This window comes from Molossus molossus, unplaced genomic scaffold (assembly GCF_014108415.1).
Source record: "Molossus molossus isolate mMolMol1 unplaced genomic scaffold, mMolMol1.p scaffold_m16_p_8, whole genome shotgun sequence".
Lineage (NCBI taxonomy): Eukaryota > Metazoa > Chordata > Mammalia > Chiroptera > Molossidae > Molossus > Molossus molossus.
In genome coordinates, this window is record NW_023425402.1 from 81322762 (window position 1) to 81337553 (window position 14792).

At 40.6% G+C, this 14792-nt stretch overlaps 2 protein-coding genes across 3 annotated transcripts in view; both read right to left on the minus strand.

The window, feature by feature from the left end:
* The window catches only part of KIAA0408 (KIAA0408 ortholog), a 34638-nt gene extending 31938 nt beyond the window's left edge, over positions 1–2700 (minus strand). Inside the window, exons 1-2 of one of the 2 annotated variants that reach the window (XM_036249176.1) lie at positions 2288–2700; positions 552–859 (exon numbers count right to left, since the gene is read on the minus strand). The gene's annotated coding sequence lies outside the window, so the exon portion shown is untranslated. Of the gene's footprint in view, positions 1–551; positions 860–2278 lie in introns of both variants that reach the window. The other variant, XM_036249175.1, reaches the window with a different exon arrangement.
* Positions 738–14792, minus strand: part of SOGA3 (SOGA family member 3) — a 37230-nt gene continuing 23175 nt past the window's right edge. The window contains exons 5-7 of the mRNA XM_036249177.1: positions 4191–4262; positions 2279–3454; positions 738–859 (exon numbers count right to left, since the gene is read on the minus strand). Of these exons, the coding sequence (XP_036105070.1) occupies positions 749–859; positions 2279–3454; positions 4191–4262 (1359 nt within the window). The 3' untranslated portion in view covers positions 738–748. The remainder of the gene's footprint in view (positions 860–2278; positions 3455–4190; positions 4263–14792) is intronic.

Below are 14792 nucleotides of genomic sequence, written 5' to 3' on the forward strand. Positions count from 1 at the left end.
AAGCCTATTCTGACCTGGCTGGGAGGTATGTGCCCTGGGAGTTTACCTCGGGAATGCTGTCCATTCTCCTTATCTGAGGACAAGGGAAAATGGCTCAGCTTCTGGCTCCAAGTGTAAAGGTACATGCAGCAATGCTGGTCTGGTTGAAACCTGGTCAAATGCAGCAGGATGGGGATAATTACTTTCTCAGAGAACTAAGGCCTAATCCACTCTCATGCTTCAAAACACATCTTTTTAAACAGAACACAATCAACATTGCAATGAATTAGTTTCCATGAGGGTCACATTATTGGATATCAAAATTATCCTGTTAGTCTGATGTAACTAGCAAAGGTAGTTAGTTATACACCTACATAGTTGTTGGAAATGTACCAAAGTGTGAATGTCTAGCTTTTGAATGGTCATTAGTCAACTACTGAGAATATAGCTGAGAGTTTTAGCCAATTCTTATATTCACTCTGCCAATTATTTATCAAGAAGGATATAAATTAAGATGCAGAAGACAGAAGCACAAATTAAAATGATTTATAAAAAATGTCACACTTCCTTACCTGAAATATTTTAGTGCTTGGGCTTCTTATTGAATTTGGTACTGGTAAGATGGATCTTTTTAAAGAAAGTAAGCAGTCTTCAGTGTTTTTATAGCATTGGTTACTACAGAAATTATACTTCTTTTACTTCTTGTCTTGAAGGATGAACAAAATAAACAAACTGAAAATACTACAATGAATGGGAAATGATGAAAGATTTACAGTACAAAAAACAGTGTAAAAAGGAAGACAAGTTTAAATATTGTTGTGTAAGAAAGTGATGAAAATAATACAAGAATGAGAATAAGTAAAATGATAGGCTGGAACATCTGGGAAGGTAAATGCAAAGACAAAGAGAAGAGTTAATTAATAATACTTTTAAAAACATAAGTTTATATAAACTAATCTAAGCATTCAACTTCAGATAAAGCAGAACCCTCCCATATGCCTCTATTTAAAAAATCTGAAAGCCTGGTACTATACACAGTGCTTTCTCTCACTCTGATGTCTCCCCCGCCCCCAAGAATATAACTGAAAAATCACATGCTCAAAGTATCCAAAAAGCTCTAACAAGGAAACTGAAACCCAATTTTTGATACAATAAATAGAAGGAATAAGCATCAACATTAAAAAAAATTCAAGAAGTTTTATCATAAGATCATAAGATTATTTTTGTTTCCCATAGCCAAGCAGAGCAACATGCAAGATCAATAAGCAATAGGGTTGGGGTTTTTCTAGTTGGGACTAACAGACCATTAAGTTAATGTCAGTCATGCTTCTGTGTACAAACTGATTTTAAAATTTAAACTTCTCGTGTGTCTCAAAAGCCATGCATGCTGCTTCTACTTCCGCCGGTTCTCCATTGGATACAGGATACCAGGCTTGCCACAGAGGGTGGCACTGCCTGCTTTGTTTTATGAATTATCTCTTAGGTGGTTAACTGACAAAATGCATTGGTCTTTGGCCATCATACCTGGCTAGAGGAGCTCAGTCCAATTCATCGGGTGTGCCTCTACAAATTAGGATGAAGGAAAAATGCTGGTTTTCCCTGTTCGGGAATAGTTATTACTATTTCTCTGAATTAGTATTGCCTGAAAGTTCAAGTCTAACACTCCTTCCCCAGTCCTGAGATTCTCCACTACAGAGCCGACAGTGATATACTCTAGAATCAATGATTATGTTACTTCAACTTGTGGTAAAGGCTTTCATTTATTCCTTTTGGCCCAGCTCCAGACACAATGTTGTCTGTTTTCTCTGCCGGCTTCTACATTTAGCAGTAGTTGCACATCAATTTAGTAACTTGAAAAAAAAAAAATTTTTTTTTTTAAACTCAATTTGAATCTTGGCTCGAAAACTGCAAATCAACAATTGAAGATTCTTATTAGGGATCTTCTTGCAGCTCGGTCTATTAGAATCAGTGGAGTAATACTGCAAATGTTGACTAATAATAATGATAGTTATAAATCTTTAAAATCCTTTCATCTTTACACGGAAACTGGGGTGGGGAATAAAGTTTCCCTTTAAGCATTGGGGTGGCAGTTCCTAAGTAACGGGGTGATGAAAACCTCAGGCCTGAAGAAGGGCAGTGTGAACGACATGTGCGCGGTGAGACTCCCAGCCCAGCGAGGCTCTGGGCTGGGACTTCTCTAAAGCGGGGCGTGGAAGTCTGTGCGCGGAGACGCCCCAGCGGGGACCGCTCCGCGGGCCAGCCTTGCCATCGCCCTGGCTCGCAATAGGCAGAACTGTACCTGACTCACGGATATGGGCTCCTCGGCGCCACGGTCGTCCGCGGACTTGGGCACCTCCAGGCGGTCGATGAAGGTCTGCAGCTCCTTGCGGAAGGCCTTCATCTGCGCGTTGATGCGGTAGAGCAGCTCGTGCTCACGGATGCGGCTGCCGTCGTCCTCCTCGTCCATCAGTCCGAACAGGTCCCCGTTGGCCACGTAGATGCGCGCCTCGGTGATGATGGTGCTCGTGTCGGCGATGAGCCGGTCGATGGTCTTGCCCAGGCGCTCGGCCTCCGAGCGGATGTCTTTCATCTGCTGCCGGTCGGAGAAGCTCTTGGGCCAGGGCCCGGACGCGGGGTAGAAGGAGCGGGTGGGCGTGAGGCAGCGGATGTTGCGCACCTCCTCCGAGTCGCTCTCGCCCCCGATGGGCCCTTCCCGCTTGCGGTGCGGCGGCCGCGAGTCGTCGTCGCTCTCCTTCTTGCCCGCGTCGCTCTCGGCGTCGCTGTCGCGGGGGCTGCCGCGGATGCCCAGGTGCGAGGCCAGGTCGTAGCGCTGCATATTGGACATGAGCACTCGGTTCTCGTACTGCAGCTGCATGACCTTGCCGCTCAGCTCGTTGATCTGCAGCCGCGCCGCCTTCAGCTCCTCCTGTAGGGCCTCGGTCTTGGCGCTGTCGTGGTGCCGCGCGCTGTCGTGGCCACCGGACTTGTACTTGTACTTGTTGAGCTCGGCTGTGATGCGCTTGTTCTGCTCCTCCAGGTCCGCCACGTTCCTCCGCAGCAGCTCTGTCTCGTCCTCCACCAGCTGCAGGTGCTGCCGCAGCTCCGACAGGGATTCGCTCTGCTCCCTCATGAGGGGGTTGGCTGAGCCATTGAAGTCATCACCCCTCAGGTCGTCCAGTTCCGCCTTTAGCCCTCTGTTCTCCACCTCCAGTTCCACGATCTTCCTGCCCAGGATGTTGGCTTCTTCCTCCACCAGTCTCAGCCGTAGCTTGAGTTCAGCCTCCCTGGTGCTGGGAGGCCCGCCGGCTTCTCCTTTGGGCAGAGGACTGTCCAGATCCCCATAAAAGGATCTGTACTTTTGGAGCTCGTGCTCAAATCGGTCCTTTTCTTTATCTATCTTGGCCATTTTCTTTCTCATCAAAGCAGCTTCTTCTTTCACAAACTGCAGCTGGCATTTCAGATCTTCATTGTCCTCCTCATTTGGGAAAAGAGAAAAGAGAGAAAGAGGATGGGAGACCATTTTTATGCAAATCAAGGAAAAACATAAAAGGACACCTGTACAAATTATTCCTTTTCCTTGTGATTAAGAGTTTTTAAAAATCCTCAACAGAGGATATATTTATTGATTTTAGAGAGAGAGAAAGGGGGAGGAAAGAGGGGGGGGAGAGAGAGAGAGAAAATGCTACATATTTTCTCCAAATCATTTTACTTCTTTGGCAAATAAAAGATGAAGACAATATTACATACTGGCAATAAAATGAGAAAGTAATATAAAAAGAGAAAAACTGTGGTTATCATTATTCAGAGATTATTATCTGTTGTAACTGCACACAACTGTATGGCTGTCATTTCAACAACGTTCTTTTTTTTTTTTTTTTTTTTTAATGTGGTCTGAATTCCCCTGACTGTAATAAATATGAAACCTATTCGTTGGAAGAAACACATAGTTAATATGCACTCAGTGCCATTTATGGACTCAGCCAGATTCTGTAAAGTTCTTTACACATTTGACCTAATTTAATGTTCAGAGTGAACTTATGAATAAATACTAAAAGTGTTCAGTAACTTGTTCAAGATTACACAGCTAATAAGTAGCAAAGGACAACGGTGGAATCACAAACTGCAGCTGGTGTTTCAGATCTTGGGAAAAGAGAAAAAGAGGGTGGAAGTCCATTTTTATGTAAATATAAAGAAATTTTATTTCCACATACCTCTGTGGGAGTCTGTTGGGTCTTTTTTTCAGATTTTGGCAAATCTTTGCTTCCTCTTCTTTTTAAGGATAGCTGAAACAGAGCATGACTATATTTAGTTTGATAAACTTTCATTTTAATTCAATTTTATGTTCTTAAATGGGCTAATATCATATGACAAAACCAAGCCAAATGAAAAGTGTTAGTTCAAAAATCATAAAGTAGAAAAATAACCCAAGCCAGATAGATTTAGATATATTTTTACTTTGGACTGAAATACACATTACAGTTGAAAAGGAGCTGGCAACTACCTAATTAATTGAGAAAATCTACTGTGAAAATGCAGAAAGAAAAAAAACTTGGAAAAATTTAGATGGATGACTCAATGTGGTAGATATTGCAAATGAAAGCAAATTCTTGTTAGCACTCTGCATCACTAAAGAAAAAATGGAATATGTTGGAGTTAGGTTGCTATAAACTTGTAAAGATAAACTTTTGGTAGATTTATGTAGAATTTAAAGAATTTCCTCATCACACATCCATGCAAATACACATGACACAGTACACACATACACACCTGTGTAATATGACAGGGAAAGGTAGGGGTCGTGGCAAAGAGGGCAGGCAGAGTGGGAATTAACTGCAGCTGAATGGTGGAAGAAAGAAGCTGGAAATCTGAAATGTTACATAAAACCTTCCACATTTTATTGGATGGCCCTAATTGAAATTCAAACAAACATACTTTGCAGGTCAAATAGCACATAATCTAGTGCCAAATAATGTCATGGACTAAAGGAAAATGATCTCTGGTTCTCAGTTCCATTTTTAAGCACCAATATAACAAAGAGGGTCTCTCTGTGTAAATAATAATCCATGTGTATGAATATCTATCATATATCAGATATTGAGCTGAAGACCCCAAAATCAATCAAACAGTGCACTTACTACTAGGAAGCCCACAGTTTGGCATGGGAGACAGGGAAGCTTGCGAATTGTTAATGCCATGCTTAGGTTCTGTGAAGCAAGAACTTTTTCTTATGTGGCATCGTCACCACAATACCTGCCACATGACGGATAGAGAAAAAATTTACTGAACTGATGATTGAATATAAAATATAATGATCTGAGATCAAAGAGGAGGATGGGGTAGAAACTGACAGGCAAAGCAGAAAAGGTTTCTCAAAAGAGGAGTCATGAGTTTACAAAGCACTGCAAATTAGATTCTTCACGTTAATTTCTAACTCACATCAGTGTTTACTGCAGGCATACAGTGAGGCACAGCAGACACAGAAAGCACATGGCTGCAATGCTTTCATTCAGTATGAAAGACTACAGAGCCAGATGAATAGGCCAGGTGGTTACTTCTGGTTCCTACAGAAAAATGTTCTTTGTATTGCTTGAAACAAAAGCTGTGGGGACTGACTCACCAAAACCGAAAGTAACTTAGGAACCGATCAGCAAAAACAGTCCTAGGAAAACCGAGAATACAGCAAGCTAAACCGGGGAATCCTGGAACATTCTGTGTAGTGGCTACCTATAACGAAGTCCCTGAATTCATGCCATTTCTTATTTATTGAATGCTTTTACTTTGAATTTATTCCATTATATGTTTTTTAGTGTTAACCAATGCATTTCATGAAGTACCTGTGGTACAACAATAAGAAAATGAATGTAGTCTCTGCTTTCCATGGAGCTCCTTCTTTTTAAAATAATTTTTGTCTTTATTGATTTTAGAGAGAGAGGAAAGGAGAGAGATAGAAACATAAATAAGAGAGAACATCTATTGGCTGCCTTCCTGCATGCTCCCCACTGAAGATTTGGTCCACCTCTTGGTGCATGGGTCGATGCTCAACCACTGAGCCACACCAGCTGGGCCATGGAATTCCTTCTTTATTTGGCACTTCAGTCTGCCAAATAGTGTAATGAAATAATTATAACATAGAGACAATATTATTTGCCATTGATGGAGTACTAATTCAGGTCAAACACTCAACTAATTCTTAAAATACTTCTGTTAGCCTCACTTTGCAGATGGTAAACAAAAGCTTGAAAAAGTCAAATAAATGATCTAAAGCAGGGTTCTTAGATCCCCAGAACATCATCTGTGTCACTTTGCAACTCATTATAAATGCGAATTTTCAGTACCAAATCCCAGAACTACTGAATCGAAAACTCTGGAGATGGGGCCCAGCTATGAATTAACAAGCTCTGTGAGTGATTCTGATGCATGATACAGTGTGAGAAGCACTGGTCTAAAGTCACTGCTTGGTAAGAAGCACAATGATGCCTTGACCCAAGTCTTCCTAATCTTTCTTATATATTAGATCACAATGGAAAAAGGCTCAATCCCATCTGGGGCTGGAGATGGTATAGGGAACTAGGGATGTTTTCCACGGAAAAAAAAAACATGTTATCTTGAACCTGGTAGATGAGGATTTAGCCAGTAGAAGATGGACAAGCATTCCATGCAGAAAAACCGTTTCTGGGACACCGAGAAATTCAGTATGGTTGTCATAAAGTGCCATGCGACTTGGAGTGGCATGCGACTTGGCATAGGTCAATCTTGAAGGACACTGACTAAAGTTTGGATTTCCTCTTACCAAGGTCAAATTATCACTCACTGATCTAAGGTCAATTAGGAGTATTAAAGTGTTTTAAGCAAGAAGTGTCTATTATCGGCCTGTCCTACAAGAAATATGGAGACACAGGGGTGGCAATCCAAATAGCCATGAGGTGATGGGATGACATGCAAAAGAAAAGGAGAAAAGTATGCTCTACTTCTGAGAACTTTTTTTTCCTGGTCTTTGTGTTTTATTAATTCTACAGATATTTGTTGAGTTCTGCATATATATGCTACTGTATGGCATACAAATATGACTGAGACAAATTTTACACTCTTCTCTACAGAGCTGTTTATGATGCTACAAAGGGTGCAGATAAGTGGCTAAAACAGAAAACAAAATTAGCTAAAGGCATGAAATGAAGGACAAAGAATTGAGAGAGCAAAGAAGCATCTATATTCCAGATGTGGGAAAATCACAGAAAATCACCCAGAGAGCTTATTTTTGAGGAGTGTGCAAAATGTCAATAGATTAAAAACAAATAAACAGCAGAAACAAAGACTTGCAGAATGAATATGTTATGGACTCACTGCCTTCTGAAAAGAAATAACGGAAGTAGAGACACTTTAGAGATGAAGTAGAAGACGCCGCCGAAAGGATTGAGGTCAGCGTGTGGGACTGAGAAATTTAGACCATCCTGGGGGCAATGTTAAAATGAGTCTTCCAAATTAATATAGGAGAAATGCTGAAACCAGGCCATTTTTTCCTAAGGGGCATTTTCTATTTCACTTTTATTTAAATACCACTCAGATGGGGTGTCAAAAACTCAGACAAAGCTCTGAAACAAAGCTTTCCCTTGAATAAAGGTACATTACCTTTAAGGTACCTCAAGGACTAGAAGTACCTTTAAGTATCACATTTACATTTTCAATAAATGTTGAATCATTGTTTCATATTCCAGTAAGATTTATTAAATTTCCGACTCTAATAAATCAAAGATGAAATATTCATTTGGGTAGAGAAAGTTGGAGAAATAATGTAAGTCCAAGGAGTCCCCTTCCTGTGAGGATAAAAGTTCCTCACCTCCTTCCTTGTCATCCTGCCCCACCTTCATCCACTGTGTAGAAACCTCTATAGTGGGAGCAGATTGGCAGGCTAGAACTACATCTCAGATTTTCATCTTTGTTTGCAAAGTAGGCACTTCAGATGGTTCTCTAGAGAAAAATACTGAAATCATGCCTTGTCCACATCTTAATTCTATGCATTCCCGGCCTCGACTTGTCCAAAAGAAGCTGCTGTTCTTTTTACCCACACGAAGGCCAGGAATTAGAGAGCTTTGCCAACAATTATGTTTGCACAGCAATCACAGAAAATGGATTGTTTGTGCGCTAAAAATGTTCTGAGCCTGCCTTTCTTCCTCAACTGAAATTTAGACCACTCCTTAATAAGCAGCGTGTTTTTGCTTTCAACAATTAAACAACAGAGAAGAAAATAACCTGTCAAAAATGCTACCAAAAGACATTTTATGGGCATAAAATTCTCTTATGTTTTTGATAAAAGCAGAGAGAAGTCCGTTTGTACGATGATTAAGTCACGAAGGAAACTATCACTGTATTATATCTAGGATTTATTGAGCACTAAATATGTGCCATGCACTTTTCTGAGAACCTAATGCCTACACACTCATTCAATCTTACCACAGTCTTCTGAATTTGACACCATTGTCTGAAGCACACAAAGGATAAATCACTCAGCTAGGAAGTGTTAGAAACAGGATGCATTCAGCTGCAAAGCTCTTGCTCTGAAACACTACATTACACTATTACTCCAAAGGCAGAGAGGTGCAAGGCTATGTTGCTTCCAAGTACATCCTTCTCTGCGCTCTTTCCCTGAATGCATGGGTTTGTGGGCACTAGCGTACATATGTGTTTCTGTACTTTCAACGTATGGGTCAGCAGAAGTGACATATACGCTCATCGTTTCTCTGAGGCCTCCTGTTAATACCTGTGGTTTCAGGGCACCATTGGGAGGGAGGCATGGGGATTTCTGACTGAAGGCTGGAAAGAAAATGCTAGAGGCAGGAACTTGGGCCCTGCTACAGTCTTCAAAGTTCATACATTGAAATTCTAATGCCCAATGAGATGTACTAGGAGGTGGGGCCTTTGGGAGGTGCTTAGGTCATGAAGGTGGAGCCCTCATAAATAGGATTAGCGCCCTTCTGGAATAGACCCCACAGAGCTCCCTAACCTCGTCCAGCATGTGAAGCTAAGACAAACCTGCCACCTGGAAGAGGGCCCTCACCTGGCCATTCTGGCAATCTCATCTTGGGCTTCCAACCTCCAAAACTGTGAGATATACATTTTCGTTGCTTATAAGCCACTCAGTCTGTGGTATTTTGTTATAGCAGCCCAAACAGATTAAAGCAGCCTCCCACCCATTTTGGAAAGGAATAAAGGGGTTCTTGTCCCTAGAAGATCAAGAAGATCTCCTTCTTTCCTTCTGTTACATCCCTGATACCTACCAGACAGCCTGGCAGAGGAGGGGCAGGTGAAGGCACCCAGAGCTCTCGCTCATGACCACATTCTCCACTCTCTCCCCTAAAAGGGTGAGACCACATCCAAGCTCTATAGGAAGTCATGATCTTGGGGGCCAAAGAAAACGTGGATGAAGGAGGCAAGCCAGGATGACCAGGTTGTGTCATTCTTCTGTGCAAAATCTTCCATCTCACTAAGAGTCAGAGTCCTGCTTCACTGGGGCATAGGGGACCTCAGGCACATACCAGATCTATCCCAGCAACATTTTAGGAAGACCTGACCAGGCTTCCACCTAGACCAATTAAAATAGATTCTGGGACTGGGCCCAGGAATTTTGTCTAAAGCTCCCAGGGTGAGTATGATATGCAGCTGGGTCTGAGGACCACTCCCTGCAGCTAGCCCCATCCCTGCCCCAGACAAGCTCTCAGACCTTCTCTCTCACCGTGTACCTCCCCTGCTTTCCTTGCTCTGGTGTACAAGTGTCCTTGTGGTTCCACAAACATTCCAAGCATGCTCCAGATTTGGGACCCTTCTTCTGTCTGCAGAACCCTTCCTATGTGTTCTCATGACCCACTCCCTTAGCTCTTCCAGGGTCCCTAATCAGGGAGCTTTCCAGACGACTTTATATGAAATAATAATTGCTTCCACTCTCTTGCACCTTGTATTCCTTGTCTTCCTAACCCTGCTTAATTTTTCCCCATAGCTCCTCTCACCGTTTGACTTGTGTATTTGTTCCATGCCTTTCTCCTCATTTTGGAACATGAGTTCCACCTGCACAGACTCTTCATACTATTCTCCGTTAGAGCTCCAGCTTTTAGACGTACGCCTGGCACAAAGCAGTTGCTCAGATAATGTCAGCTGAATGAAAAAATGGCTACATCAACCTTATTTCTTACATAGCTTTGTTTTTGAAGCACCCTAACCCAAGAAGTTGGGAGAAGGTTAAAACAAATAAATAAAGGTCCATTCAAAGCTTGGGAAAATCAAAATGTATTCAACCTTTTCAACAAAAAGACTAAAGGGTAACATTTTTTTGAGCTGGAAATTATTTAAAATAGGACATATAATATACCTGCATTCTGTTTTACAACTTTAAGAAAATGTTAAAAATCATTTTCCCTAGTGTCATAGATTAAGACTCTGGGTCTCAAAATCATTTTGGAAAGGATACCTGGTACCAACCTTCTCTGATGGTCTGTATGTATGTGTTCACGGCTTCTACCCATCAGCTCCTCTCTGTTTCTCTTCGGTCCTAACCCCTAAGTCTGCAGAGCCTCTGCTTCTATCTTCCTGCCCTCAAGCCCAGGCCACACTTCTCCAAGTTGCTTTCTAAAGTGTCCTATTCTTTGGCCTTTGGGGAAGAACCAAATCAATGACTGTCCTGACTCTTTCACTTTCCCTAGCCTTGGGGAAATGTCAATGTGATCATTCTGATGTCAGCTAAGTTACTTTCCACGCAATATTATTCAGTAAGGATTTACAAAAAGAATCTGGAAATTATGAGCATAAAGGTACCTACCCTTGGGACCCCAACCATTGTCTACTGAATATTAGACTTAAGGCTTTTATTGGTGATTAAGGCTTCACATAGTAAATCAGTCTATAAAATTGGCTGTATTTGTCCCCTGCCAGTGGGCAGTCAATTTGCAATGTGCCCCATTAAGAGGCAAAGTCTATGTCTATAGCTCTTCAAACTGGGCTGGCCTTGTGACTTGGTTTGACTAACTAAATGTGGTGGCAGTAAAATGTGATAAGAGAGATGACATGCTAGTTCTGACTCTACCCTCAAGAGACTTTGCACACTTCTGCTCACTCTCGTTTGGAAACATGCTGCCTCATGGGACAAGTCTGGGATGGCCTGTGGATGAAAAGAGTCACGTGGCTCCGTTGTTCCCATTGTACCAGTCAATAGCCATCCAACTCCCAGAAACAGAGCTTTCCAACTGACTATAAGCTGAACATATGTCGGGACCCAACTGAGATCAGAAACCCATAGACAGGACCACAGAATTATGTAAGTGAATGTTTGTTGTTTCAAGCCACTATGTTTTGGGATGTTTTGTTATACAGTAAAAACTGATACATTTACAAAATGCCAGGGAGATTGTAAAAGACATTAAACTAATGAACTCTGTTGATATTTGTGAAAAAAATCTCTCATTCAAATTTCAGAAAAGCAAAAACACACATAAAAGGAAAAAGAAGTTGAAGGAGATAATCAAATATTTTTAAAAAACTCTTAATTTACTTTACGTCTTCTCTTTTCCTGTTTTTGTGATATTTTAATTCCATAAATTTTAAAAATAAAACTGAGCTTTAAATAAATTATTATAAATGCTCACCTTTCAATTCTAAAATGCTGATACTTCTTTCAATAAAAATAGCACCAAAGGTGTGACATGAGTTAAAAGCTAATAAAGTTCATCCTAACAGTCAAGCTTTGCAGCACATTTTTGAAGTTGTTCTGTTTGAACTTAGCTTTTATTATTTCTTTTCAGAGAAAAACTGGTGTACAGGTACATCTTTACAGCACTCCCTGGATCTAGATTTCTAATTTATACATGTCATTTCTACCCCCAGTCTTAGCAATTCTGTTTCTATAGTTTTCCTGTGCTGGAGAAGGAAAGTATCTTTAATTTTACAGGATTCCCTACTTAAGTTCATTTACAGAGTTGGCGCATAAAGACAAATTCAAAGGAAGCTGTGTCCAGAAAATTCTAAATTGTAATTTAAGGATTAGATTTTCCAAGTTTCTACTAATTGATAGTTAAGAAGGGCAGGATTTATTAAAGACTAGAATAGAGGAGAGAGAAAAAGAAAGTCATCATTTATTCATTTACTCCAAGAAACAATCTTGAAAGATACGGAAAAGGAAACTGATCAATGGTTTAAATCAAGATTTGTTCCTAGAAGATACTAATAAATAAAATAAAAAAAACTATGAACCTTTCATTTTGGGGGGAAGATGATGATCTTCTGGATCTCATCACAGAGGTTCATTTACCTAATGTGGACAGTTGTATCTAGCAGGCAGAAGTGTATGTTCCAGAGGTAGAGCCCCACATTTGCAATAAATAACTCTTTTCTGCCAAAAGGTTATCTCTTAGATCTTCTGCCTCATAAATCCAGGCCCCATTCCTTTTTTCTGAGTTATAAGGCTTCCAAACATTTTTTAAAAATCTCTATTGAGCCCAGGCCAGTTTGGCTCAGCGGTTAGAGCGTTGGCCTGCGGTCCGGAGAGACCCGGGTTCGGTTCCCGCTAAGGGCACGTACTTCGGTTGCAGTTTGTCCCCGGCCCTGGTTGGTCGTGCGGGTGGCAGCCACTCGATGTGTCCCTTCACGTCAATGTTTCTCTCTCTCTCTCCCTTCCTCTCTCTCCCTCCCACTCTATCTGTACAAAAAATGGAAAAATATCCTCGGGTGAGGATAAAAAAAAAAATCTCTATTGAATGCCTAAGTAAACAGTTTTAAAAACTGGAAAAGCTATTTTTCTGTTGTGAAAACCTTGAGCCAATGACAAATTAAAATGGTTGGGATCATGTTCTTCATGTTTTTTAAATAAAAGAATCTGGTGACTTTTCCTTTTGTCGGCCCCTCCATCCTGCTCCCTTAGAGCTGATGTTGACATCTACGGCAGAGGTCAGGGTGACTCTGGAGTTACATGAATTCTTTATTGCTGAAGAATATTAAGGCATGAACTTGGCAGAGCACGCTACCGAACCAGAGCATCCGTGAAAGAGGAAACCTTTGAATCTTTGCCTGCGTGGGGCTCAGAGCTATCTCCTCAGGGCCTAAATACTTGTAATGGCTCTGGAGCTGCATCATGTCTTTACCTTTTAAAAGTCATTCTTTGATGCCAATCATTACTTTACAACACTTCTGATCTTTTCCTAGCAGAATCTTGTTGATGGTGCTTATGTGTTTTTAGATTGGAACTCACTTTCCATGACTAGTAGAGAGCAATTTACATAAACCCACATCTTGAAAAACAAAGTATTGAATTGAATTTCAGAAAAGTCTATCTTCCATGGTCTTGAGGACCAGGGATTCTCAGAGAGAAGGAAAGAAGTGGAAGCTTCTTTTGTTAATGGGATGTGGTTGTTATAGCATCAGATGAAGTAGAATAGGGAGAAAACTGGGATGATATTTAATAATAATTACATTTAGTAATAGTTGAGGCTTTTAAAAACTTTTCTGAAGAATATTCCTTTTAAAAGTCAGGTTTGGACACAATTGTCTGCTTTCCACTATGTGGTTCATACCATATTATCGAAACATCTCTAGATCCTTAGGGAGAATCAGCCTCTGTATTCTTTAAGCTGCTCTAGGACCCCAAAGGGCTAAAGGCTACTGGTGAGACAGTTTCTGGTACAAGAAATTCTTACATTATTGTAGAAACCCTCTTTTGGAGCAGGGTATAGGTTATTAGAGGGTTTTCCAAATTACCAATAATGGACTGATCCCAAAGCAAGACCATCTTGCTTTAAAAAGCAGAGGCAACATGACAACAAGTGCTTCTCTGTTACATTCATGTCAGATATTCCACTTGGATAGGTACAGTACAGAGGCCTCAGAGAGCTCCACACAAACAAAGGGATTTTGGACTGGATGCTTTCGCAGCCGAGATTTTGTTTAGAAATCAGAGAACCTGGTTAATGACTTTTGAAATAATCATTAAGTTATTTTATGTTTTAGATACCTGACCCACAGTAACTGTGTGCTTACTAAGCTATGAATGTTATCAGCCAATGCCGAGATTTACATTCTCTTCTCATCTGCTCTTGATAATGAATTGGGTTCTAAGCACCATTGCGTTTAGCAATTAAAACACATTTAGACAATTATGGCTGAGCACTGATGAGAAGTGCTGGCATTTATGAGATTAAATGATGATTTGTCTAGTATTTTTTATATTGAGTCTGAATCAGCGTCTGCCTTATTAATGCAGTGATATTAACATCATTGTTGTGCGAAGTTCAGAATCTTGTAAGAAATCTGCTAAAAGTGTCATTACAAAATGGCAGGAGGCTAAGGGGTAGGTATTACAAAGGTGCTTTAAAATTATTCTTTATACAATTACACATTAAGATATTAGTGATACAGATTTAAAGGTCAGATTATTCAATAATTCCTAAAATATACTGAAAGGGACTGGAAACATGTTTTGGGGGTAATTCCTAGACTAGGTTAAAAAATGATAGCCTACAATTGTGCGTTAAAATTTTTGAAATTAGTTATCAAATTTTAAAATATAAGCAACTTATATTTCAAAAATCAAGATTTCCAGTTTCCCTTGAAAAATTAGAAGACCTGGTAAAGATGGGTCTTGTTGGGTGGGAAATAAATATTGAGACATACCATACCCAGTTTGCCCCATCATTCTTAGCAGACAGTGTCAATCATTCCTAGTAACGTGGAGTGTTCAAACTCTGCCCTGGACAGCTAGGCTTATACATGTGGAAGGAGCTAAGGAAACCCAAACTTCCAGCTAGTATCTTGCAGAAATTTCTTCTGTACCACCTAGACTC